The 26191-nt window shown below is 49.2% G+C and overlaps 1 protein-coding gene across 2 annotated transcripts in view; it reads left to right on the forward strand.

Annotated features, from left to right (window-relative positions):
• Positions 1 to 26191, forward strand: part of SORL1 (sortilin related receptor 1) — a 1341481-nt gene that overhangs the window by 666000 nt on the left and 649290 nt on the right. For both annotated transcript variants that reach the window (XM_069614318.1, XM_069614319.1), the window contains exon 25: positions 20395 to 20514. In XM_069614318.1, the coding sequence (XP_069470419.1) occupies positions 20395 to 20514 (120 nt within the window). The remainder of the gene's footprint in view (positions 1 to 20394; positions 20515 to 26191) is intronic.

Genomic DNA, 26191 nt, shown 5'->3' on the forward strand with positions numbered 1-26191 from the left:
GTGTGCGTCCTAAACTCCGATGACACCCGTTTGTCGACCCTGTCCCTGTTGACTGTGATTGTAACTGCTCCCCCCTCTCGTCCCCACTGTACCTGTCCTCGTCAGAACATGTGTCCATATTACTAAAAAAATCTGCAAAACTCAGCCTCCTCGATGTGAAGTCGGTGTTAGATTTTGTATTTAGGTTGATGTTCCTCAGATCGTACCTGCTTCTTCCTCTCCAAGCTCCTAGGCCTGCTCCTTCCCTGTCTATTTTGCTCCTGCCTCATGAGCTTGTGCTGTCTGGTTCGGTCTGTCTGTCTTCCTCGAGTCTGTCGTCTCCCTGTCAGGAACTCATTTTTTCTTTACTGCCCTTAGCGCACGTTCATCCCTCTCCCTGCATGCTCGCTCTCTTGCTTACCTATCCAGCTGCAACTTCCTCTTCTAGCATTCAGCTAACTTGTGTTTTTCCTGCTCTGCTACCTCTCTACGCCTCTCGATCTCTTCCAGCTCCCTTTCCCTATTCTCCCTTTCTGCTCTCTTCCTTTCTTTAAGATCCCGCTCGATCCTTTCTTCCCGTTCCCTCTCCATGCGCTCCTTCTCCTCCTCCCTTCTCTCATGTCCTCCCTTTCCAACTTCTCTTCTCTCCCTGTCCTTGCGCTCTAATCTCTACTCCTGGTCCTTCTCCCTTCTATCCTCCTCATCCATTATCTCCACCCATTCTGTTGCTTTGCTGCTTCTCCCCAGACCCTCCATTGCCTTGGTCACCCCTTCTGCCTCCCCATCTCTTCCCCTGCAGTTTCAGGATTATCTGTCCTTGTATCCATTAATTCGTAGCTATGCCCCCAATCCCCTCCTTCATGACGTCCTGCTTCTCACTAGTTGCCTCTCGCTCGATAGCCTGTTGCCCTGCGCCTATCGGTTTCCACTCCTTAGTATATGGTGGTGGCTTATAGGTCTGGTTTCGGTACCCCTCTGCTGCCCTTAATTCTCGTTTTGGGGGCATCCTCTGCTCATCTGTGTCATTGGATGCTACATTTGGAGGAACATGGGGGAGGTGCGGAGGGATTTGTATTTATTGTTTTAGGTTGAGTACCTGGCTCCTTCAGCTCCTGCTGGTTTATCATCCACTGACATTTCACTGCATCCCCTTCGCCCTCCTGAAACGTGCACCACAACTCGAATATAGACATGCGCTTTTATTTCTTCCCCTTAAAAGTACTCTGTATGTGTGTCAGTAGTGATTGCTGCACGTCTTTGGAGAAACTTCCACAAGGTGGCCATGGTTTAGTTAACTTGCCCTCTGTACATTTGGACTATTCTATACTATACTTGCAAATGTTTTGTCGATAAGGCGGAAGTGTAATACGCCAGTGCTGAAGGGGCATGTCACCCCACATTGCCCCTGATACATTATTCCGTACCTTTACCTGACCTCAAGTGGAGGGTTTCGATAGTCAGCTGTTAAGGGAGAAAGGCACAATATAATGGCAATACTTTTCAGTTTCTACGAGGTTCTCCTGCTGAGCAACTTATCAGGCGTGCTCCATGCACCATCCCTCCTTTACAGCCGCTGCCTCCTCAGGCACACCCACAATCTTGCGCATGCGCTTTCCGTGCTCCGACCCTGGTTCACCTCGTCTGCCAATCCTAAGTTTTCAATATTGGCTCCTCACTGTCTTGTGCTCCATGTCCTATGTGAAAACCTATGGGTGATGTCACCAGTTCTAGACAAGGTAATACACAAATACTGCGCATACACTATAATAACCTTTTACTTCCAAACCACACAAACACCCCACAGCTGTCTCCCCGCCTCCATGCGGAGTATACCAATATTCTCTTGTGATCGAACTGCACCTGCTGCGTCGCCTGGCGTGCGAAATGTCTCTCTCCAGGAGACTTAACCAGTCGACTCACCTTCCGCAATCTAGGCCAGCTGCCTTGCTAGACCTTACAGGGATACCGGCATCTATGACCTGAGCGTAAACGACCAACCCACACGAATACCAATATTTACATATCTTCTGTCATCTGTACCTTCGAGTCAGTTGTCTAAGGTATCCACCAGAACCTTTTACCTCGAGGACCGAATGTTCCCTAAACACAAAAGGACTTCTACCTCTGCTCCTGTCCCTACTACTTTGACAATGCTAGACAATACATTGAAAATACTCGAAAATACTAAACAGCACTCCACAATACTCGATACCCTCCCTCACACCCACAGTTGCCGTTAGACTGGGTCAAAGCTTATACTCCGTGGTCTGCTGGCGCTTCTCGGCTGCCGACTCTTCCTCAAGGTGCTCACCGCCCGTCCTGGTCTGGCTGGACTACTCACTGACTTTGCTTAGAATAATTTCCAAGGGGCTTCTGACGGCCTTTACACGGGCACACGTTTTCCTGTCTTCTCGAAATATGCAAGGGTCCTGCAGCCTCTCGGGTTCGGCGGCGAAGGAGACGACTTGGTGCCGGGTTGGCACAGCCAACCCTCCTCTGCTACCAACTTGTTGGGTAGGACCCCCAGATATGCCAGAAGGACACTGGAAGTCCGCGGACGTGGAGCGCCCAACTCCCTCCCCCCAGGATACACAGAGCACTTGGTCAACAGCAAGTTCAAACTGTGGTTTATTACAAGCAAAACCAGCAGGGATCAGCACAGTAACAGAGAAAATCAATGCACATCGCTCTCTTCCTCAGCTCGCAGGCCGATTTTACCATCACATGTCGTAAGCATGACGTCACACCCTGGGCCCTTCTCCAGAAAACCTATCGGCCAAACGATTGGATATTGAGTATTCTGCCACCTATAGTCCACTCTATAGATGTTAATCTACTGGCCCTCACATGTCAGTTGGCTGGCCTGGTCCATCCCCAAGTCACTATCTATAACTTTGTTGCAGTGTGGTGGACTTATCATTGGGTCTTGCCTGTTGCTACCCAACCCTAGGGTACTGAACTGTGATTGGCTAGAGCTGACGTCCCAAGGCCTGGTTCTCTGCTCGCTGTGTACCTCTTCAAGGTAACAAGAATGACTGTCTCCATTGTAACTTGTGTGTACCACCTTAGCTCATGAGTGCTCTCCTGATCGTCCGAAACAGTTGCTGCATATTGTTGCATCCTTGTTGTTGTCTGTGTCTGGTGGCCTTGGCTCAGTGCTCCTTTCCACACTGCTGCTTGCTGTCCATTCTCTGCTTCGGCCGTGTCACCTGTTCAGAGACCACCAATGTGAGCTGCAGCTGGTCCCTTTGTCGTCTGGGGATTGGAATGTCCTCTGTATCTCTTGGTCTTGGCTGCGGGTCCTGTTTCACACATCTTGCTCTCTGTGCAGCCTGAATCAGCTCAGCTCATAATAATAATAAAAATAATTATCTCTTGCTTTGAGACTTGAGGCCTGCTGTCATTTTCCTAAACCTTATTATGCGGTTTCTACATTGTCCATACTATACTACATTTCCCATTTTCATAGATTAATCACACTTGGCTCGGTCAGGTTCCATAGGGGCTCCTGCAGTTCCATAGGGTTATTCACATGTAAGCATCTGCTCAGGCTCTCTTGGCAATGACAGCACCCGCCCCTAGTCGGTATGGCTGGCTGAGTGGATACCTCTAGACCTACTTGTCAATCATAGGTTTGTTGGGAATTCGTCTGAAATAGAATGGGTGATTGCAGTGTTTCCTGGCTTCCTTCCTCATCATGAATTTAGTTGGAGTGGGAGGAGGTGGTAGGCATCCCCATTCCTCATCAGAGGCTTAACACCTTGGCGTCATCTTAGACCCCTCTTTCCTTCTCTGATCACCTCGTGGACCTTGCCAAGAAGGCCCACTTTCAGCTGCACCTCCTCAGAGGCATTCTCTCTTTCCTCACCTTCCACCAGACACTCAATGTCTCCATAGCTATTGTCCTCTCTAGCTGGACTACTGCAACAGCCTCTTCCTAAATCTACCTTTATCCTCATTTCGCCCCCTTCAAATAATCCAGAATAGGACTGCAAGACTTATTCTTGGCCGCAGGCCCAGGGACCTCATCGCTCCAGACCTAAAATCCCTCCACTGGCTCACGGTTGCGGCGAGGATCAAGTTCAAAACACTGAATCATCCACAAGGCTTTCTGGGGCTTGAGACCCCGCTACATCCAACTCACTCTTCCTAAATACCTCCCTGCTAGATCCCTTTCGGTCTACTAGCTCCAACTCTCTGCAGATCAGATGCTTTTCCAAGCAGAGATTGGGGGGATAGATCTCTCTTCAGCAGGATCCTCCCTCTGGACTGGAATGGCCTCCCTACCACACTGAGGCTTGAGCCAGATCTCCTTAATTTCTGGAAGCTTCTCAAGACCCTCCTTTTCTCTTTTTCCTTCTCTCTCTCTCTCCCCTGCTAATGCCCCCTCTTCTGCATTGATGGGCTACCTGGTCCCTTCTGAGTCCTTCAGGGTACCAGGCCCTCTTCACCCAGTCTACCCCAGGACCCCGTTCTCCCTACCCCTCACCCCCTAACCTGAACTTGCCCTCATGGGCCCCCTTCCCCTGACTAGCCTGGCGTGGTGTGCATGCCTACCGAACCTGGTCCACCCCCGTCCTCGCGCTTAGCATGTGGTCCTCACTACTTGCACTCCCTGCATCCCCTGGCACTTGCCCACCTGGGCTCCCCTTAGCACTTGCCTAGCCCCATTGACCAGCCCCCCCGCACTGGACGCTGCCACTCTGCCCCGCACTTCCCTCCCCACCCTAGCATTATCCCTTCCGCCCTGACCGCATCCCCCCAACCCCCTGCACTTGCACAATCCGAATGACACAAGGCCTAGTAGGACCGTTATTTTTGTTCTCCCCTGTCCCCCCAGGCGGCCCTTTTTGTCTTGTGGTGCCTTGAAACACCATTTGATGTATAGGCAAATACCCAATAAATAAATTAAATAAATATAGAAAAACCCTTGAAATTCAGTGAAAAATCATTCAATAAGAGAGTTAAGGTGATGAGATGTAATGCATCAAAAACACCTCAAATTCAGCACTCAATCAAGTCCACCTCAGAGAAGAACATGTCACACAAACCTATCAGTTATGGGGTTAATGGCCAGGAAAGCAAAAAAGCAATTGAGGGGACTGGGGGACCATGGAAATAGGGGGGGTTGCACTTGGTGAGTGCCTGTGTGGACAGGGAAGAGTCGTGGATTTTTTAGCGTTATTGAGGGAATCCCATGGTATGGGTAGTTCGTTGACAGTATTGGGGGAATCCTAGTGTGTCCCCGAACAAACTATAGTATAACAAAACTTTTGATCTTCAGTGGAAAAAAAACTTTATTTAAGGGAGAGTTAAGGTGATCAGATTTAACGTGAACAATACGTAGGAACACAACCTTTGAAATTCAGTGAAAAAACCTTGGTTAAGAGAGAGTTAAGGTAATCAGATTTGCTGCAACAAAACCCCTGAAATTCAGCATGAAATTTCGAGCAAGTCCACCTTGACTATGCACCCCCTGTTGCGCGGAGTATGACCACAATGATGACATCACTAATTACATCATACATGACATCACTAATTGCATTATATAGTAGTAGGCATGTATGTACTTTAGAAAGTGATCTGTTAAATTATGCATTTTTTTCCCAATATATTTTCAAAAGGAATGACAAATAGTAATACCATTGCTATGTCTATAATTAAATATTTACTTTCTTTTCTATAAATGTAATTCTGTAGCAGAAGTAACTGATTTTATTTTTGTATACATATTAACTTAGCTCATATATTATTACAATGCACACAGACACATTTTGTTTGTGATTTATTTTTGATAGAACTTTTCATTTGGAAAAGTATGTGTTAACTAACAATGTTATTACAGGAAGGAGAATTGTAAATTTAAATGTGAACATTGACTATTTTTATAACGTTTACTATTGCACATCTTTCTACTTCTCAGTTCTTACTTCTTTTACTACTACATATACCTATGTTTGAAATATCTGAAATATATTGACCAGAATCTGGTACATTCCCTACAATGAAGTATTGTAATTCTCCATCCTGGGGTCTGGCATGGATTCACATGTTCATGAATGTTCCCCGTCGTCGGGCGTGGAATCCTCGGTGAAAGAAAAAAAGTTTCACTTTCACTTACAAAATGTCTTTCTCCTTTAAACCAATCACTGAGCTTTGGGTCATACTGCCCCCAGCCAATGACCGCCCTCTCCCAAAGTCACACCTCTGCCAGCCATCTTCATATTTTTACTGCACGTTCAAGTGTAGCGAGTCCTTGTGTTTTGCTCCGTGAGGTTTTCTACGTATTCACGCTTTTTTCGATAAAAAGTTGGTCAGTTGAGCCTATGTGCTCTTTCGCTCCTTTGACTGGCAAGAGGGGATCTGTTTGTTGGCGTCTTCAACGCCCCTTAAGGGCAAGAATCGTCAAAGTTTAATCGAAGATTCCAGAAGGCCTTTGGGCCTACACCGCACGCCGGACCATGTAGGAGGAAAAGGAGGGAGGCTGCCTCTTCAAGCTCTGCTTCAGCTGTGAATTGAGACACGTGTTTGTAGAGGACAAACCCCGCCAATGCCTCTGTCTCCATCCGGACCACAGGGAAGCAGATTGTGAAATCTACCTTGCTTTTTCCAAGCGTACCGCCAAGGATCGGCACCGCAGTTCAGCGGCATGGCTCCATGCCAAGGCCTCTACCCTGTGCGGCAAGCAGGGGCATGCCTCACCCACGACTGGCCGGTCAGAGCAGCGGGCTTCGAATTCCTTTGAGGGTGCTCCATCCATGGGGGACCAAGAAAAGGCCAAGTGATGCGAGTCTGTTTCCGTTGGGGTCGCTGTGCAAGCGGGTCCCGCGATGGCCAGTGCGCGCTCATCTTCACCGTATGCCTCCATCTCCAGTCATCGCTCCAGCTCCTCCTCAAAGAGGAAATCGGCTGACCCAGAGAAGCTGTGGGAAAAAAAAAGGGAGAAGACCAAGACGCAGGGAAAGGTGTCCGACCTGCTCCTGAAGGCCCAGGCAAAGTCATCCTAGATGATCGATCGAGCGGGTGGCGGCCGCCCTCTTAAAGGCAAAAGGAACTGACCTGGTCCAAGGGGCCCCGGTTGTGCCCAGAGTATCCCTTCCCCCGAGGTGAGTGGCCTCGGCCAAGCTGGTGGAGAAGACGCCGGAGAAGAGGATGCCATCTCTAAACCTGAGACTGACCCCTCAGGATGCAAACGAGGTGGGTGGGGGAGCAGAGGCCTCAACCGTGCTACTGGACAGATATTTGATTCCTCAGATGAGGACTACCTGGTGTCGGTTCAGACGATCCCAGATTATGTGGGGAACGATGACAACAGCGGAAACGCCTAGGGAGATGACTGCGGAAATGCTGCTGACGAGGGCGCTGGGCCCAGCAAGCCTGCTCTCCCGACATCTCTGAGGGACATATTGCTGGACTTCCTCGCGACCCTCCACACCCTGGTGTCGGAAATCCAGAAGAGGATGCCGACAACGCCTCTGGCCCGGCGACCCTGGGCCAGCACCCGGCGCATAAGAGGATACGGCACCCGGATGAAGTGGAGGCAGTCCATGCTATGGTAGCCAGAGCATCTGAGCTCTTGCAGCTGACGTCAGTAGAGACCAAGAAGGAAAGTTTCCTTTACCAACGGCCTGAACCCAAGAGGAAGACCATTCTGGTTTTGCCTCTCCTGGATGAAATTTGGTACAAGGGCCTGGCGTTGATGAGAAACCTGGCATCAGCCCCGGTGAAGATAGATGGGCTGGAGAAAAAGTACTGGGTGCCGGAGTCTGCACCAAAGTGCCTTCGTTCGCAGCCTTCTCTGGAATCGGTGGTCTCGGCGGCAGCAAGAAAGAAGTCTTCTAACCCCTCGTCTTCAGCCTCCATTCCTCTGGACAGCGAAGGGAAGGAGTTGGCTGCCGCGGGTAGGAAAGTGATCTACTCAGCGACGACAGTCGAGGCCGCTAACGTGCTTGCAATCCTGGCCAGATACGACAGGGAGCTGTAGTATAAAATGGCCCAGCTGCTGGAGTTTCTGCCCAACGACAAGCAGGTTGAGGCGCTGGAGATGCTCCACGAGGGCGAGGTTGCATCATACCATGCCATCACTGTGGCCCTGGACATCGCGGACACGGGGTTCCTAGAGATGGGGAACAGTGTCTGTCTTCGTCATCGTGGCTGGTTGAAAGCCACCAACTTCCGTCAGGAGGTCCAGATGCGGGTGCTGGATATGCCCTTTGATGGGGCAACCTCTTTGGGAAGGCTGTTGATGAATCGTTGCAGGCCATCAAGACCAACACAGACGGCGCGTGCCCTTGGCACGCTTCAACAACATTGTCCTTACTTTCGGGCCTCAGGAAGGAAATCCGGCAGGTCTTCGAAGGGCTTCGGCGGGGGATCCTCTTCGTATCGCCAGCCCTCTCAATCCAAGACCCAGGAGGCCTACAGGGGCCGTTCCAAGGCTTTTGACGGGGTGGGGAGGCGGTGATGACATTGCCCCCAAGGCAGCATGCAGACCCAGAAGCAAGAGTGAACCAGCCAGGATGTCAGGCCCCAACATTTGCATCCCAGGGGGAGGCCGGCTGGCGGACTTCATCAGCGAGTGGGAAAAGATCTCCACTGACCGATGGGTGCTGGACGCTCTCGTCCATGGACACACTCTAGAATTCCAACAAAAGTGTCCATGGATGCTGCTGGTTGCCCGGTAGGAGCAGCACATCCCTCGCTCCTGCAAGAAGTACAGGCCATGATAAAAGGCGTAAGGGAGCCGGTTCCAAAGCGGCTCATGGTAAAGAAGATGACCGGGAGCTGGAGGCCCATTCTAGACCTCCGACACCTCCAACAAATACCTCCAAGTCCCAGAAATTCAGGATGGTCACATTGCAGCATGTGCACGGCCAACTGGAGGAAGCTGACTTCCTGATGTCACTGGATCTGGAGGACGCTTACTTCCATTCACGAAAAAACTTAAAATAATTCCTGCATTTCGTGGTGCTGGGAAAGCACTATCAATTCAAGGTCCTCCCCTTCGGACTGAAGTCACCGGCCAGGGTGTTTACAAAGTGCCTGGCACCGGTGGTGGCCCACCTGCGTCTACAGGGGATACACATGTCCCCGTACCTCGATGACTGGCTCATTCGGGCCAGGTCAAGGGAACTGGCCGTTGAACACAGGGGACTGTTTGGTTGCTGACGGATCTGGGGTTCTCCGTCAACTATCCAAAGTCCTGCTTGATGCCATCACAGATCGCACTGTTCCTGAGGGCCAGGCTCAAAACGGTCTCTTGCTGGAGGCCCCCTCGGACGAGCAGCTGGCAGCACTGCTAGGCAAGGTGTAACAGCTGTTGACACTGAAGACCGCCGCAGTGCGGACCATCAAGTCTCTACTCGGCATGTTGTTGTGCATTTACCTAATCAACTCTGCAGGTTGCAAATGCGACCCCTTCAGGAATTCCTGGATGCTCAGTGGATTCAGGTGCCCGGAAGCTTTGTAGACAAAATTACTCTCAATGAGTTCTGTCAAGCAATTAGGTGGTGGGGCGTGCGCTCCAACATCTCCGGGGGCAAGGATATCCAAAACTCCGCTGTACCAGGAGACTGTCACCATGGACGCTTCCCTGGAGGGCTGGGGAGCCCACACCGGATGTCTCCATGCCAGAGGCCTGTGGCTGCCAGTGGAGAAGGATCTCCACCTCAATGTCCTGGAGCTGCGGGCAGTGTTCTGGGCCCTCAAGTTGTTACTTCCGTCCTGCAAGGGCAAGGTGGTGAGGGTCTTCACGGACAACATCACCACAAAGTTCTATATCAGGAAGCAAGGGGGGACCAGATTCCCAGCGCTCTCCAGAGAGGCGCAGGACTTGTGGCACTGGGCCGTTGGCCAGAAAATGTTCAGTGCTTTCCACCTGGCGAGAGTCAAGAACACCATTGCGACTCTCAGCTAGGAGCTGCGCTCTTGCCACGAGTGGGAGCTTCGACAGGATCAAGTGGACAGCCTCTTCCTCAAATGGGGCAGGCTCCAGATCGATCTGTTTGCGATGAATTCGAAATGCCAGAAATTGGCCAGCAGGTTCCACCAGCTGAGGAGCATGGGTGACGTGTTTTCCTTCCCGTGGGAGGGCTTCTTCCTGTACGCATTCCCTCCCACCTCTCCTGCTGCAAGCCATCAATCAACTTAAACCGTACCGATGTAGGATGATCCTCGTTGCCCCGGCATGGCAGAGGCAGACTTGGTACCCGGACCTTCTCAGCCTGTCAACGTCACCTCCAGTCAAGCTGCCAGTGGTCACGGTTCTGCTCACCTGAGGAGGTGCAATCCTGCTTCAAGACCCACATTGCTGAACCTGAAGGCTTGGCTCCTGCAGCCTTAGAGTTCAGAGGGTACGAGTTGCTGGCGGACTGCAGACTGGTCCTTGCCAGGGCCAAAGCGTCATCATTTACAGGCACAAGTGGAAGTGTTTAGCTACGTGGTGCCGGTCGCAGAAGATCAACCCTCTGAGGGTCACGGCCCTGCAGATTCTTCTGTACTTGTTGTCCTTGGCCAAAGCGGTGCTGGTGCATGCCTCTATCTCCCGCTACACCATGTCTCCAGGAAGGTCTTCTCTTTGGTCCCACTGTCTCGTCAAGGAGTTCCTCAAAGGACTGTGTATCACTCCCGCTGGTGAAGGCGCTTGCCCCGGCGTGGGTTCTCAACGTGGTACTGACAAGGCTAATGGTGGCCCCCTTCGAGCCTATGCATCAGGCCCCTCTTGTTCCTCTTGTGGAAAAGGGCTTTCCTCATGGCCATCACCACTGCCAGGAGGGTGGGAGAGATCCAGGCCCTTTCCTGCAAACAGCCTTATCTGACTTTTCAGAACATAAGGGTGGTGTTGCGGACGCATGCTGCGGACGCATCCCTCCCTCATGCCAAAGGTTCCATCAGAACTTCACCTCATCAAGCCTTTGATGTTGCCTGTGTTCTTTACGAAACCTTTGTAGCCGGCTGAAAGGACTTGGCACTCGCTGGATGTGGCTTGTGCTTTGAAGTTCTGTGTGTCACGCACAAAGTGTTTCCGGGAGACGTCTGAACCATTTGTGAACTTTGGTCCTGTGAACCAGGGGAAGTTCTTGTCCAAGGCTTCCATCACCAGGTGGCTCTCCTGCTGTATCACACACTGTCCTCAGTTGGCAATCCGACCGCTGCCCGGTGGTCCAAAAACCATTCCACCAGAGCAATCGCTGCGATTACGGCATTCCTGTCTGGTGTGCCCCTACTGGACAACTGCAGTGCTGCTATGTGGAGGTTCACGCACACCTTCATGAGATTTTACTGCATCGAATGGGATTCCAGGGAGGAGTCAAGGGTCTGCCAGCAGTGCTACGCAACCTGTTCGCTTGAAGGTGAGACTGTTCCGGAGCTAAGAGTAATTGCTTCTGTTGAGCCTTGTCACTACTTGTGGTTGTGTAATGTTTTCACTTTTTTCATGAGCATGTGAATCCATGCCAGACCCCATGCTCGAAGGAACCAGTTACTTACCTGTAACTAGCATGGGTCTGGCATGAATTCACATGTGAACCCTCCTGGCGTCCCCTCTGAGGCTGGTCTTGGTCATACTGCTTACCAAATCTGAAGATGGCTGCCAGAGGAGGGGTTTAGGGAGAGGGCTGTCATTGGCTGGGGGCAGTATGACCCAGAGCTCAGTGATTTGTTTAAAGGAGAAAGACCGTTTGTAAGTGAAAGTTAATTTTGTTTTCTTTTAACGAGGATTCGCGGCCTGACGGGGAATATTCAGGAGCATGTGAATCCATGCCGGACAACAATAGTTACAGGTAAGTAACTTGTTCCTTGCTTACTAAGACATGAAATTCAAACCATTTGTAGAACATTACATATTCTTATTTGAAAATGTATAAGTTGATGAGTACTACAAATATGCACTGCACATAATTGTATCATACTTCTGTATCATTGTTTCGAGGGGATTGGGTCCTCCGACATATTCCATATCTATGACATGTAATCACCAAAGCTGTGCTGCTTCGGAAAATCTTCGGTGTCTCTGTCCTGCGTCGATGACGTCGATAGGCCGCCCTCGAGGACCTCCTCCGACGTCACTGGATGTTATAAGTAGGACGAACGACACCCATAGCCTCGGTTCCGTTTTTTTCCACAAACCTGTTCGCTTCGGAGATCTCAGCGCATCTCGACTCTTTGGCGTTTCTGTTCTTTCAGTTCTTCGAACCTGTTCGTATTGTGAAGTGTATTCTTCGTGAAGATGTCTACCTCGTCTTCCACCCCGCGTCCGGGAAGTGTGGGGACTGTGGGTCCAAGATTTCAGTGACGGACTCGCACAATGCCTGCTTCTGGTGCCTCGGGAGGACCATGACACGGATCCTGTGTCAACTGCCTGTCGCTCACGTCCAAAGCCTTGCGGGAGCGCAAGAAGATGTTGTCGGTAGGTAAGGTGTCCAAGCCACGGAAGTCGAGGTCTGCGGGGCTTTCGACAGATGATTTGAGGGGGGACTCTCCGCATCGTCGTCAGAAGTCCCGTGGGTCTTGGTCCCGCCACTCCTCTGCCTCTTCGAAGTACTCCCGGAAGCGTTGTCATCGGTCGCCTTCCCCGTCCTCATCCGAGGACTCCGCCCGTCGGCGGGTCGCTTATCCCACCATGCAGGCGACGCCAGAGGAATGGGCTTCCTTCGGGAAGAAAATGTTAGCGATTCTCTAATCGCAGGGCACTGGTCCGTCAGCGCCTCCGAGTGGGGTCGGTCGTGATCGGTTGAGAGATACTGCTCGCACCCTTCGGGCTCGGGTGGTCGGCACCATTCGCGCAAGAGGTCCCACTCGGACAAGGGGAATTGTTCTCGTCATGCCCGGTCCAGGTCCTGGTCCTCGACGCGCTCGAGACCGTGTGCACCTGTGGTGTCTTCGAGGAAGACGTCGACGCCGGTGGCGCTGAGGTCGTCAACGGACTCTTTCGAGGCCCCGCCTCCGAAGAAGTCATCGGCGCCCAGGCTGTCGAGGGACACACTCGGTGCTCCGGCCTCGAGGCCTGTATCAATGCCATCGATGCTGTTGGCACCGCGTTCGGTGTCGACGCCGATTCACTCGACGCCTTTCGAACCCCCTAGAAAGGCGCGGGCCAAGGTCAAGCATGGCTTTGTTCCACATTCTGTGCCTTCTTACCGCCATCTTGAGTTTCTTTCAGAGGTGGATGAGGGCTCTGATGATAGCAAGGTTCCTGATATGGTGCCAGACGAGATTCTCTCAGGCCATAGCCAGATTGAGGACCTGCGGCAGTCCCTGCACGATGCCAGTGGGCTGGACACCTCTCCGGAGGTGGAGTTTTGTAGGCCTGAGCCTGGCACTCAGGCCGACTCCTCGTACCGGCGCCTTATGTCTAGGGTCACCGAGTACTTGGGAGGGTCTGCTCCCCCAGGGGATTTTCTTCAGGATGACCTTACGTATATCCCCGACCAAGGTCCACCATCGGACCCGGTACTGCCGTTCCATATGGCGCTACAGAGGAGGGTGGTGGCGGCTTTGACTGCTCCGGAGAGTCGCCCGGCAGTGGGCAAGTCTTTGCCGTGAAAATACCGCCCAGCCAGTAGCGACCCCTGCTACTTGACCAGGCACCCCACTCCAGAGAGTTTGGTGGTGCAGGTGGCTACGGCCCGGCAAAGCAGGCGTTGTATCCTACCATACCTCCTGATAGGGACGACAAGCGTTTTGACGGCTGGGCGAAGAAAGTGTTTTTTTCAGGGGGTATGGCGCTTCAGGCGGCCAACTCAGTTTGTGCCTTGTCACGTTTCACGCACGCTCTGTGGAACTGTTTCCTTAGCGGCTGAACATATTCCCGAAGGGGACGAACGGGATGGTTTCCTTGCCATGGTTCAGAATGGCAAGGATGCCATGTGTGAGGCCGTTCAGTCTGGTTTGGACATGGCAGATTGCGTCAGCCAGCCCATGGCGTCGAGCACAGTGATACGCAGGTTTGCGTGGTTGTGGAAGTCGGAGTTTACTCCTGATGTGCAGGCCCGGCTCCTCAACATGCTCGTTGACGGGGAACATCTTTTTGGCAACAAGGCTGACGAGAGCCTTGAGAGGTTGTAGACCTCCAAAGCTGCAGCAAAGTCGTTGGGCGCTGCAGTTCGCCAACCTCTGCCTTTTCGTCCTAGGGGATAACAATGGAGGGGAGGTTCCTTTCGTTAGTACTCATCCTTCGGTAAAGCGAGAGGAGCTGCCGGTCAAAGGGGCCACCGTAGGAGTGCCAGAGGTGGAAAACAAGGTACTCGAGGTGCCAAGGCCGCTCGGGCTGTTGCCTCTTTGCCCTCAGGCAACGCCGCAGCCGCTTCAGCTCAGTCATGAGGTCATGTCCCATGGTTCGCCGGTTTGGGGAAGGCTGGCGCAGCATCTTGCAGACTGGCGCGCCATTACTTCAGATGTGTGGGTTCTGGAGATCATAACCCACGGCTACTGTCTTCCTTTCCGGCAGAGGCCTCAAGACAATCGACCGGGGAATCTCTTTGAAGAGTCCGGATCCGCTCCTTGCGCAGGAAATTCAATCCCTGCTGGAGAAAGGCGCCATAGAACTGGTGCCTGTAGCGGAGAGGAACAAGGGATGGTATGCCCCTTATTTTTTGATTTCCAAGAAAGACGGGGGGTTTGAGACCCATCATGAACTTGCGCGGTTTGAACAAACTCCTCAGGAAGGACAAGTTCATGATGGTTACTCTTTCTCAAGTCCTCCAGGCCCTTCAACTTCAGGACTGGTTGGTGTCGCTTGACCTCAAGGACGCTTATTTTCATGTGCCGATACTTCCAAAGCACAAGAAGTACCTGAGGTTCGCGGTTGGTGACTCGCACTTTCAGTTTCGGGCCCTGCCGTTCGGATTGACCCTCCGTCCGAGGCTCTTCACCAAGCTCATGGTAGTGGTGGCAGTGCACCTCAGGAAAGGGGGGGATTCACGTCTATTCCTACCTGGACGATTGGTTGATCAGGGCGCGCTCTCCCGAGCAATCCTGGATCATCTGTCGGTCACCTGCCACTCCTTCCAAAAGCCGGGCTTCTCCCTCAACTTAAAGAAGTCCCATTTGGCACCAACTCAGAGGCTCCAGTACATCGGAGCTGTGCTCGACACATCCCTGGGGCAGTGTTTTCCTCCCCAGGTGAGGGCTCATCACATTCAGCAGATGTTGCACGAGTTTCAGCTTGCCCAGAGTCTCCCAGGGTTCGAGTTCTTGAGATTGCTCGGCCTCATGGCATCCTGCATTCTTCTGGTGCAAGAGGCCAGGTTGCGGATGAGATCTTTGCAATGGGCACTCAAGCTCCAGTGGTCTCAGTCCTCCGGCAGGTTGTCAGACCCTGTTCAGGTGTCGTCCTCGGTAGCCCAGGACCTTCTGTGGTGGGCCGTCAAAGACCATCTGATGAACGGGGCTCCATTTTGGCTACCCTGGCCGGAGGTGACGATTGTGACGGATGCATCCCTCACGGGATGGTGAGCTCATGCCAACAAGTTCATAGTCAGCGGTTGTTGGTCTCCGTCGGAGTCCAGACTCCATATCAATCTGTTGGAGCTGAGGGCCGTCGGGCTAGCCCTGAAGGCTTTTCTACTGACTGTGCGAGGGAAGAATGTCCTGATCCTGACGGACAACACGGTGGCCATGCACTACCTCAACAAAAAGTGGGGGCAGGGTCACTTCTTCTGTGCAGGGAGGCAATGCAGCTCTGGTTCTGGGCAATCCAGCAGGAAGTTTCGATCTCGGCAGTTCATCTGGCCGGAGACAAAAACGAGATGGCGGACGCTCTGAGCAGGCAGAGCGCGATCTCTCACGAGTGGTAGTTGGCTGAGGAGGTTCTCCTGGAGATCTTCGCCCTTTGGGGGACCCCTCAAGTGGATCTCTTCGCCTCCAGTGTCAACCAGACGTTCAAGAGGTTCTGCTTGCGGGAATTTCTTCCAAAAGGAGCCTTAGGAGACGCGTTCGTGGTGGAGTGGTCATTCGCACTGCTGTATGCGTTTCCTCCAGTCCCCATCATCCTGCAAGCACTGCGGAGGTTACGGAGGTTCGGTTCCCGGATGCTCCTCATTGCTCCGGCGTGGGCCCGGAGGACGTGGTACCTGGATCTTCTCGACTTGTCCATCTGCCCTCTACATCGTCTTCCCTACCGAGACGATCTGCTCTCACGGGAGAGGGGGGTCAGGTTCTCCATCCAGAGGTCAGATCCCTCAACCTTCACGCTTGGTTTCTGAATGGTTCAGGTATAAGGATTGGGACTTCCCTGAAGACGCGGTGGAGGTGTTGCTCTCGGCCAGAAGGCCGGCAACAAAGCCCCTGTACCGTTGCCGTAAGTTTTGTGACTGGTGCAGGGTTAAGCATGTGGATCCTTTTCCATGTGACGTTCCCATGGTTCTGTCTTTTTTGCTTTTTTTGGTCCACGTGGGCTTGCAAGTGGGTACTGTTAAAGGTTACCTGGCGGTGCTGTCCATATTTAAGCGCTCGTCTGAAGAGTGTTCCTATTTTAAAATTCCTTTAATTTCTCAGTTTCTGAAAGGGCTCACTAATGTGTTCTCTCCGTCACCTTTCCAGGTGCCCGGTTGGGATTTGAACCTTGTTCTCAAGTTTCTGATGGGTACTCCGTTTGAGCCTTTGCATTCATGCCCTTTGAGACTGTTAACTCTTAAAACTGTATTTTTGGTTGCAGTCACTTCCGCTCGCAGAGTGAGTGAGTTACTGGCACTTTCAGTTAAGCCACCCTTCACTGTGTTTCATAAGGACAGGGTTGTCCTTAGAGTTCGTCCTTCCTTTTTTCCGAAGGTGGTGTCGGAATTTCATTTAGGCCAGAAGGTTGTTCTTCCGGTGTTTTATCCTCCTCCACATCCTGGTAAGGAAGAGGAGAGGCTCCATAGGCTTGATCCTAGGAGAGCGTTAAGCTTTTATATTTCACGCATGTCCCTGGTCAGAGTGGACGATCAACTCTTCATTAGTTACGCTGGAAAGCGTTTGGGACAAGCTTTGACGAAGCAGATTTTGTCTCGCTGGATTATTCTGGCTATCTGAGTGTTGCCACTTGGCGGGTAACGACCCACCGGTTGGCTTGAGGGCCCATTCTACCAGGGGTATGGCTGCCTCTACTGCCCTACAGAGGGGTGTTCCTATTCGTAACATCTGTGATGCAGCCACCTGGGCTTCGGTACATACTTTTGTACGTCACTACTCTCTCGATTCCATCCGTGGGCAGGATCTGGCCTTTGGCAAGGTGGTCCTTTACTCCGCAATTTGATTGGGCATTCTAAATTTCTGTTTTCTAAATTCTTTTCCCACCTCCTTGCATTGGTACTGCTTTGGGAGTCTGTCATAGATATGAAATACGTCAGAGAACCCAATCCCCTTGAAGAGCAAGTTACTCTGTTACCTGGTAACGTTCTTTCGATGGGATGGTCTGACGACTTATTCCATATCGCTCCCTCCCTGCCTTCCCCGCTACAGAATTTCTTATGCGATTGCAGCTTACGTTTCCGCAAGGCTTTGTGTGTCAAACTGGCAGAAGACTGGTGCCACACGTTCTGGGAAAAACTACAACTGAGGCTATGGGTGTTGTGCGTCCTACTTATAACATCCAGTGACGTCGGCCGTCGGAGGAGGTCCTCGAGGGGGGGCGTATCGACGCAGGACGCAGACGCCGAAGATTTTCCGAAGCAGCACAGCTGTGGTGATTACATGTCATAGATATGGAATACGTCGTCGGACCATCCCATTGAAAGAACGTTACCAAGTAAGAGAGTAACTTGTTCATTGTTCCATGGCATGTTATGTGTAATAAAATAAAATATGTATCAAGAGGTCAACAAACATATTATAAACTATTAAGTCAGTAATGTCACACTTTATGTAATTTTTTTCCTCACCCCTGTTCCCATGTATGATGTAATTAGTGATGCCATCATTGTGGTCATTCTCTGCGCAACAGGGAGTGCGTAGTTAAGGTGTACATCCAGTCATTTTTTAGCGTGGATAACCATAAGAACTTGGGCACAATTGGCAACATTATTAAAGGGATAGTCCAGTAAAAAATGTTATTTAAAAAATAGATAGGCAACATTAAAACAATACTTTGTTTACTACAGCTGGCTGGCTTTTCCTTCATTAGTGCCACAAAAGCAAAAGCCAGCACAGGCGGGCATCCATTTCACAAAATGGATGCACCCATGTGCTTCCTTTTGCGAATTTTGAGCTTGAATAGCTCAAAAATGTACATAGGAAGTTTAAAAAAAAAAGTGCTAGTATTATTTTTTTTATTGTTGCCGATCTATTTTTTTAAATAACATTTTTTACTGGACTATCCCTTTAAAGTCTATGACAGATGGCAGACTGATACTGATCTCCCACCAAATACCATCTCTGTTGCATCAATCAAATTTATGTTAAAACAAAAGTTAAACTCTTTCTTTCATGAGTGTCGAATTGTGCAACTAGCCTCCAATAGAAGCACGGTCTGTTTTAATTAATTACATCAATGAGCGACTGCATAGACCTGCTTACTTATCTGCATTCCCTAATAGTGGAATTCTGCATCAATATATTTCCTGAAATTTAATATCTGTGACACACTGGAAGCAAAGGGTAGTCAAATGGGCTTCTCTCGTGACAATCTATATTGTCGTTTATGTGGCGCAGAAGTAATTGAAAGCTTAAAACAAATCTTGTTATTGTATGAAGCCTTAGATCCACTTAGAAGTACACTAATGAAAATGTACAACAATCAATTGGACTGTACTGACCTGTTACACTTATGGCCAATATTCGTGGAAGGTAACGATGAAAATTTGATTCATTTTATGACTAAATTTGATTGGAAGTTTACTGACATTTTAAGGATATTTTAAGCCCTATTAGACCTGTTTTATCAAGACATTTATGATTTTTATACTCGGAATTCAAGGCAGATATTCACAACCTGCGATGTAAATTGTGATATATGGTGTTTTATGCTAATATGTCTTAGACGTTTTTTGCGTCTTTTAATATTGTATGTATTTTTATCACTTAATTGTTTTAAAAAATGTGTGTATATACATATATATGTGTTTTATGTTTATACAAGGCTTTACAGCCACATGTATATTACCAATACATAAACAAGGACTTGCTCGAAATGCCATGCTGAATTTTAGGGATTGTGTTGCATTAAATCTGATCACCTTAACTGTCTCTTAACCAAAGTTTTTTCACTGAATATATATGGCCGTGTTTTGTTGGCATATGCTTTTTCTAGAATTTACCCGATTTGTGTTAAAGGCCTAATAAATTAGTATATTCCTGTACTCATAATGTTTATTTTGAGTGCTTTGTGTGTTAACTGTACTATTACACCACCCCCATATCTCCCGATCTCTGCCTTGCTGCTCAGTCTACGTTGCTGCATAGTTTGGCTAGACAAAAGTGATAGTATGTTCACTAACAAGGTTGTCCTCTTGGAACCTACCCATAGTTGATTCTGGAAATTAATCTGAACATGCACTTTTCCTAATGTTCATAAGAAGACTTAAATGCATGAGGTGTAATTATTTATGGAACTTCTCATTTCTTCTTAGAATAAAATCACTTTTTGTTGTATACACGTAAGCTAGTAGTCTCAAGTTAAACGCACAGAGGACATGTAGATGTTGTTTCCTTGTAACACTGTTTAGTAAAGAAAAACAGAAGGTAAACGTGCCTAAGTAAGTGCATTATGTAGGTAGTAGCCACTGTTCATTCATCATTCTCTGGGTTCACAGTAGCAACTGCTGCTCATGGAACACTCCCTCTGTGACATAATGGGAGTTCCACCAGCTTGCATCAGCCAATGTGGGGAGGATACCATGTTCACTGGAGGAAAAGATATGAGTGGGGAAATGTCATCTGGCTTGGGTGATTCCTTTATTGCGCAAGCCTACTTTTGGTTGCCTAGTGTCAACCCACAGGAGTCTCATTTTAATGTGGTTATTGTACAATATGTGTTGTACATCTATATGGGGTAAATGAAATGCTTGTGTAATCAAACTAGTTCTCCAGTACTGCTTAATTCCAGGTTAGTAAATGGGCAGATGACTTTAACCCGGTACCAACAAAATTACATTTATTATTAAATTTTACCCATATCAAGCTAATGCCATGGAGTACATGGTTGATCTAGTGGGCCGGCCATATTGATATAGTGGAATAAGATACAAATGAATGACTTTCTACATGTTGCTACTTTAATAAGAGCCATTAAATGTTGACAGTTGGGCAAGAGTTAAATAAAATGTTCTTAGTTTATATCTTTGATGGCAGAGAAAGGTATATATGTAATTCTCATTTGCTTGAGGGTGGGGGGGGGGCATTGGATTACTTTGTTCCCATTCGGCCATGTGTTTATGCTTTTAAACCTGACTAGAAAACTTATAATGTGGTCATCTCTAATGTTGCCGCCTTTGTGTGTAGACCTGCATCGCTGTGGAAAAGATGAATTCAATTGCACCTCTGGAATTTGTATCCGTTCATCTTGGGTGTGTGATGGAGACAATGACTGCAGGGACTGGTCTGATGAAGCCAACTGCACAGGTGAGAACCTTATCCATACCCTGAGACTTGCCATATGAAGCAATTATGGTAATCTTCCCTCTTAAGAAACTGATGGGGTATATACTACAGCGATTATAAATTGTGTTTCTTCACAAATATGCCTGCCGTTACTATCTGTTCCATGTTGTTTTACTCACAGTAATTACTTTGAGGTAATTCCTTCGAAAAAACAAATCAACAATTACTTTTTTATTTGGGGTGGAGGTTCCCTCCATCCACAAGCCCTCCTTTTCCCTAGACTAGTACCCCTACCCCGCCACTCCTGTTAACTCCTTACCCCCAACTACTCTATATAATGCAATTCCTTTTCTCCAAGGAATTACTTGGATGTAATTCCTGTCGGTAAAACAATGGGATACGATTACTATCATAGCTTCAGATAAGAATATGAAGTGGAATAATTTTACTCCTGATTTTTTTAATTTGAGTGAAATAATTTTTTACGCGGTTTTTAGGGAGATTGTTTTTATGCTTCATCCACTCTCCTAGTGAGGCCCCCAGCACTTTTTGCTGAACTTCTGAACCTTTTTCTTCTCCTGGATGAAGGGACCCTTTTCCCTCCTCATTCATTCTTTCTTGTTCTGATCATAGGACCCCTGGTCTTTGTATTTTACTTTATTTTATGGTGTCATGCTTTCCTCCATACCTTTTGAAGGCACCTGTGTTTCACTTTTGCACCCCACAGCAGCCTGTGTACGGTGTTGGTAGGGAGCCCTTTGGGCTCTCTGTTTTATATTTTTATTTTCCTTAAGAACTACTGTTCGCAAGGTTAGAGGTATACTTTTTATTCTTCTCAACTTTTTCCTTCGAGAGATCAGCACACACCTCCCTATGTGTAGTGCTGAAGGGATACCTAGTATCCCCTTTCTCTCAGCTCCTGTAACATTTCTGTTACAGTAACAACCCTATAGTTATGGCTGGTGGCAGTGGGCATGTTGTACCGACTTTTGTGCTATTTATGCCCACAGGCTGTATTCACAGCTCTGGCTATTACCTTTGTTCCAACATGGTGGCTCCTTTATTTCTTTGCCATTTCATGTGTTGCTTTTATTACTTGGTCCTTCTTCTACCGTCCTGAGAGTGAGAGGTCCTGATTTTAGTTTGGTCTTCGGTGGGAACCCTCTGTGTAGCTTGCCGAAGCTCCAGTGTGCCTGCAAGGACAGGAAGCATGGGAGGATCCTGAAACACTCCCATCCTTGTCCTCTGGTTTGCCTGAAAGGAACCAGTTCCCAATGGGGGCCGGGGGGGGCTACCTGTCCTGATTAGACACCAACCCACCCCTTTCTGTAAACTGCAGGGAGAATTTGCAGAGGAGAAATGTTAAATCCCGATAAAGGGTGAGGTTCCTGAGGCAGAAGGAAAGTCGACCACTGGAGCAGAAGATATGAAGGAGACACACACCTGCAGCCCCTTCCAGTAACTGCAAAGAGACCACTGCTGTCCTGACCTTGTTTGTGAATCAATGGAGGAGCTCCGAGGATCACTCCTTCCCTTTGGCTAGTGGGACCAGCTAGCCATAAGATGACGTGCGGAAAGCCATCCCCTGACATGCTGTGACCTTCCTGGGACGCAAACCACCAATACAGGTGACCTCTGACCGAATTGCAGTGCATAGACTTCCCCTGAACATCCCAGAACTTTGGGGAGCTTCAGTTGGACCTCCAGAGACAAGATCCCCCTTCCTCAAAGACTCCTTACCAGAGCGCAGTACCGAAGACCGGGTGGTAAACATTCACCCTTGGAGCCTGTAAAAAGGCACCACAACTGCAGATCGACTGAGTATGAAGAATTCCTTGCTGAATGTCCTTTTTATCGTCTGGTGCTGCGACATCCCTTCCAGAGTCCCTCCTTTCCTCACCATGACCAAGGAACAGGAGACCGGGTCCACCGCTGTTGCACCGTGAAAGAATCCAGCTGCAACTTCTCCATCGCTCCTCAGGTACTGCGGGGCTCAGGGTAGTACTTACCTCAAGCCATTTTGTCACTGCTGTGTTACTAGAGTGCTGATTCCAGTGTTTGGGTGTTCACCCATACCGTTGGCCCAGGCCTTAGATGTGTGCACCTCTAAGGAGCCCTTTCCAACGTCCCTGATACCTTTCTGACCAACAAAAGCATTGTACGTTCTTATAATCGAAGTACCCATTGGAACTTTACCTTGTCTGCTGCTGTGTCTGAATTGCATTCCCTCCAAATGGACTCTGCAGAACTCACAACTAGTTAGGGATGGACTGCTGAAGCCCAGTAGACATTGACAATTATTTTAAGCCCATACAAGTATTGAAATGCCAATAAATGACTGTGATTTTACCTACCATTGAACTGTACATTTCATTACTATTGGTTTACTCAACTGTAGTATTGCTGATGTTGTCTATTGTGTTGATTAGTTTAAATAATACTTACTTACCTGAATATAACTTTGCCTTGTGTATATAAAATACATGTCTATTTTACTATAACTTCAAGTGTGTGGTAGTTTCTTTGGGCCTATCTTTTTACAGAGTTCATTGTACTTACCTATTTATTTTATTTCTTATTCGCTTGTTAGGCTCTTATACAGGAAGTAAATACTGTTTCAAAGCCCCCACAGGGCAACAGGGAGGGGATAAGGGATGAGATTAAAATACATACAAAATTATGAAATACAGTGAGGGGTAAGACGGACCTAGTATGCCTTTTGAGTGTTCAGAATGGCAAGTGCAGAAGGGGGAGGGAAAGGGATAGGTGCTGGGGTGTTCATGGTTGAGCAACAGGTGATTTGCAATGTAGGGTGAGTGTGAACCTCCAAGGGTGGAGGGTGAACCGAGACAAGTGCTGAGGATTGACGGAAGCTGGGACAGTTTAGTGTGGGAGGTCTGGGCCCAGAGGATGCACAAGGGCCCGGAACACCAAACCAGCAACTGTGAGATTAGCAGAGGAGAGAGGGAAGGAGGAGGTAAAGAGGAAGGTCTGGAGGTTCTTCTGGAATTTAAGAAAGTCCTGCTCGAGACCAAGAGGGAGGGGGAGGCTGTTCCAAAGAAGGGAGCAAGCTGAGGAAAGCGATTGACCTTCTGCCCGCTGTTTAGCAAAACACTTTACACACAAGAAGTTGGTGCCACAGGAGCGCAGTGGTCTAGAGGACGAAATAGTTAGGGAGAGAGAGTTGCAGATAGTGAGGTCCCTGGTCCTAGACAGTCTTGTGGATGATGCAGAAGGATTTGAATTTAATCCATGAAGCAACCGGGAGCCAGTGAAGACTTTTTAGGGCAGGAGAGATGTGGTCCCTGGGCTGGAGGCCAAGGATAAGTCTTGCTGCCCTATGCTCGATTAGCTGGAGGGGTTGCAAGGTGGAAGAAGGTAGATTCAGGAGGAGGCTATTGCAATAGTCTAGCCTAGAGAGACCCAGAACTCGAGTAACATTGAGCTTCTGGTGTGAGAAAAGGTAGAATTCCTTTGAGAAGGAAGAGCGGAAAGTGGGACTTCTTGGCAATGTCCTGAGTGTGAAGGAGGAAGGAGAGGGAGAAGAGTCGAGATGACTTTGAGGTTTCCGGCTTCGGAAAAGGGAGCAGGTGGAAGAGCCCATGGAAGGCCAGATTGAAGGGAAGAAGTCGGTGCAGGGGTCCCAATTGGAAGGATCTCTGTTTCGCTGGCATTGAGGCAGAGATCATTGGAAGTGCACTAGGCCTGGATGGCAGAAAGGCAGTCCGGGATGATGGAAGGTGCAAGAGGGTCAGCAGGTAGTTTGAAGAAGTTGTGTCATCAACATAACACTGGAAGTTGGGGGAGAAGGAGGAGATGAGTGCCAGCTGAGTAAAGTAGATGTTAAAGAGCCAAAGTGAGAGAATCGAACCCTGGGGGACACCACACACAGGAGGAGAAGGTGCTGAAGATGACTTGGGAGGAGTGGTCAGTTAGGAAGGTCAGCCAGTCCAGTGCCCGCCCCTAGATACCAAGGGTGTCATGGAGCCTTTGTATGAGGATGGAGTGGTTGACTGTGTCAAATGCAGAGAAGAGATCAAGAAGGATCAGGACAGCAGGGGAGTTCGAATCCAGGGATTCACTCTGCGGTTTTGGCACCTCTTCTGCAGCACCAACAACGGACAAGAATTGCCCGGTCAATCATCTTCGCTTCCTCCAGTCCCACACTCTGAGGGGGTCTGGTCAAGTTGGATCCAATCTCTCAAGTGTCCTTATCGGTTCATCAAAAAATGTGGATGAATTTGGCCTTTCCACTATGATGCCCTCAAAATGGACAGCAAGTCTCCTGGCATTGGGGTTCAGCCGCTCTGGAAACTCCTAGAACCTTTGGAGATGGCTCGTTTCAAAGTTCCTCTTGGGCCTGGTTGTTCCCACCAGCCAAAAGGAAGGAGTCATCCTCGTCGGAGTGTAAAGCAGGTCCCAAATATGGCCTGCACTCCAGCCACCCATGTCGAAATACCAGAAGCATACTCGCCAAGGTATGTGACATATAAGGAGCAAATGAACCAACAGAGAGCCACGGTGGGGCTCTGTTCAGTACCCATCAGGACATGTATACCTATTGAAGCGCCAATAACCAGACAACCGTGGGCTGCAAGGTACCCACTGAGACAACCATACCAGCAGCTGATACGAAAAGAAGATTACTTACAAACAGTCCTTGAAGAGACCTAGAGAGCCTTAATGCAGGGCAGATGGTGACAACAAATGAACACAAAGGACGAACGAAAAACGGACACACAAGGACTAAAAACAAAGAATAACGATGTAATGGACATATAAGAAGAAACGATGTTGGCAAACAAACGTAACCATGAAATAAGATGAAAATATGCGACTGATTGCATGTGAATAGGCTTGGAACGCAAGAAGCTAAGAAAATGGTACTGCTTGCAATGCTTAGTAGAAGAATAGAGCGGCATGCGCCAAGTATATATCTACCTCAATGAAGCACGCTATACAAGTGCGACTCAATTTTGTAAGGGCAGAATCAAGCCCAGGCTGCAAGGCACTAACAAGGCCAAGATTCATATTCCAGCCAAAGCCGAAGGAAAGAGCGGAATCGAAACTCAGTAAGAAGCAGCTCAATACCTGGGAATTCGAGGTCAACTCCAGGAAGAGAGGAGAGCGGCAACTCTGAAGAATCAAAACTTCAGAACATAGCAGCCAGCCACTGAAGGTCGAGATAAGGAGGCCCCATGCAGGTGACGAGGCTATGGAAAAATCAAATACACGAATAAGAGGGAAAATGAAGCAGATTCACGGTGAAAAGACACGTGACCAGCCAAGGGCAAAGTACCAACGTCTGATGTCACCCAGAACCCGAGGATGCCATAACTTTTCCTGATAAGAACTACAGTTTCGAGGCCATCCCTAGCCAACTAATTGACACATAGCCCTAAAGGTACTGATTGATGGAAGGGAGGCAGGGTGAATCGTGGGGCACTCCGCATCTGGGTGTCCATTGTGCATGCTGCTAATTAAAGTGGAGATTTATGCCTAGGGATGTAACCCACCCAATCACAATGGACCAAATAATCTAGGGTCTTATAGCTGGTAGAACCAATAAGACGTCGTAGTTGTAGTGACGTCTATCACGAGTGATGTAGTGGGATAGGCGTAGACGCCCACCCGATAAGAGCTATCCAATCCGCATGCTCTGTTACCATATACAGATATAGCACCTATACTTAAGATA

The sequence above is a fragment of the Ambystoma mexicanum genome, chromosome 9 (genome assembly GCF_040938575.1).
Source record: "Ambystoma mexicanum isolate Mex_15411 chromosome 9, UKY_AmexF1_1, whole genome shotgun sequence".
In the NCBI taxonomy this organism is placed as follows: domain Eukaryota; kingdom Metazoa; phylum Chordata; class Amphibia; order Caudata; family Ambystomatidae; genus Ambystoma; species Ambystoma mexicanum.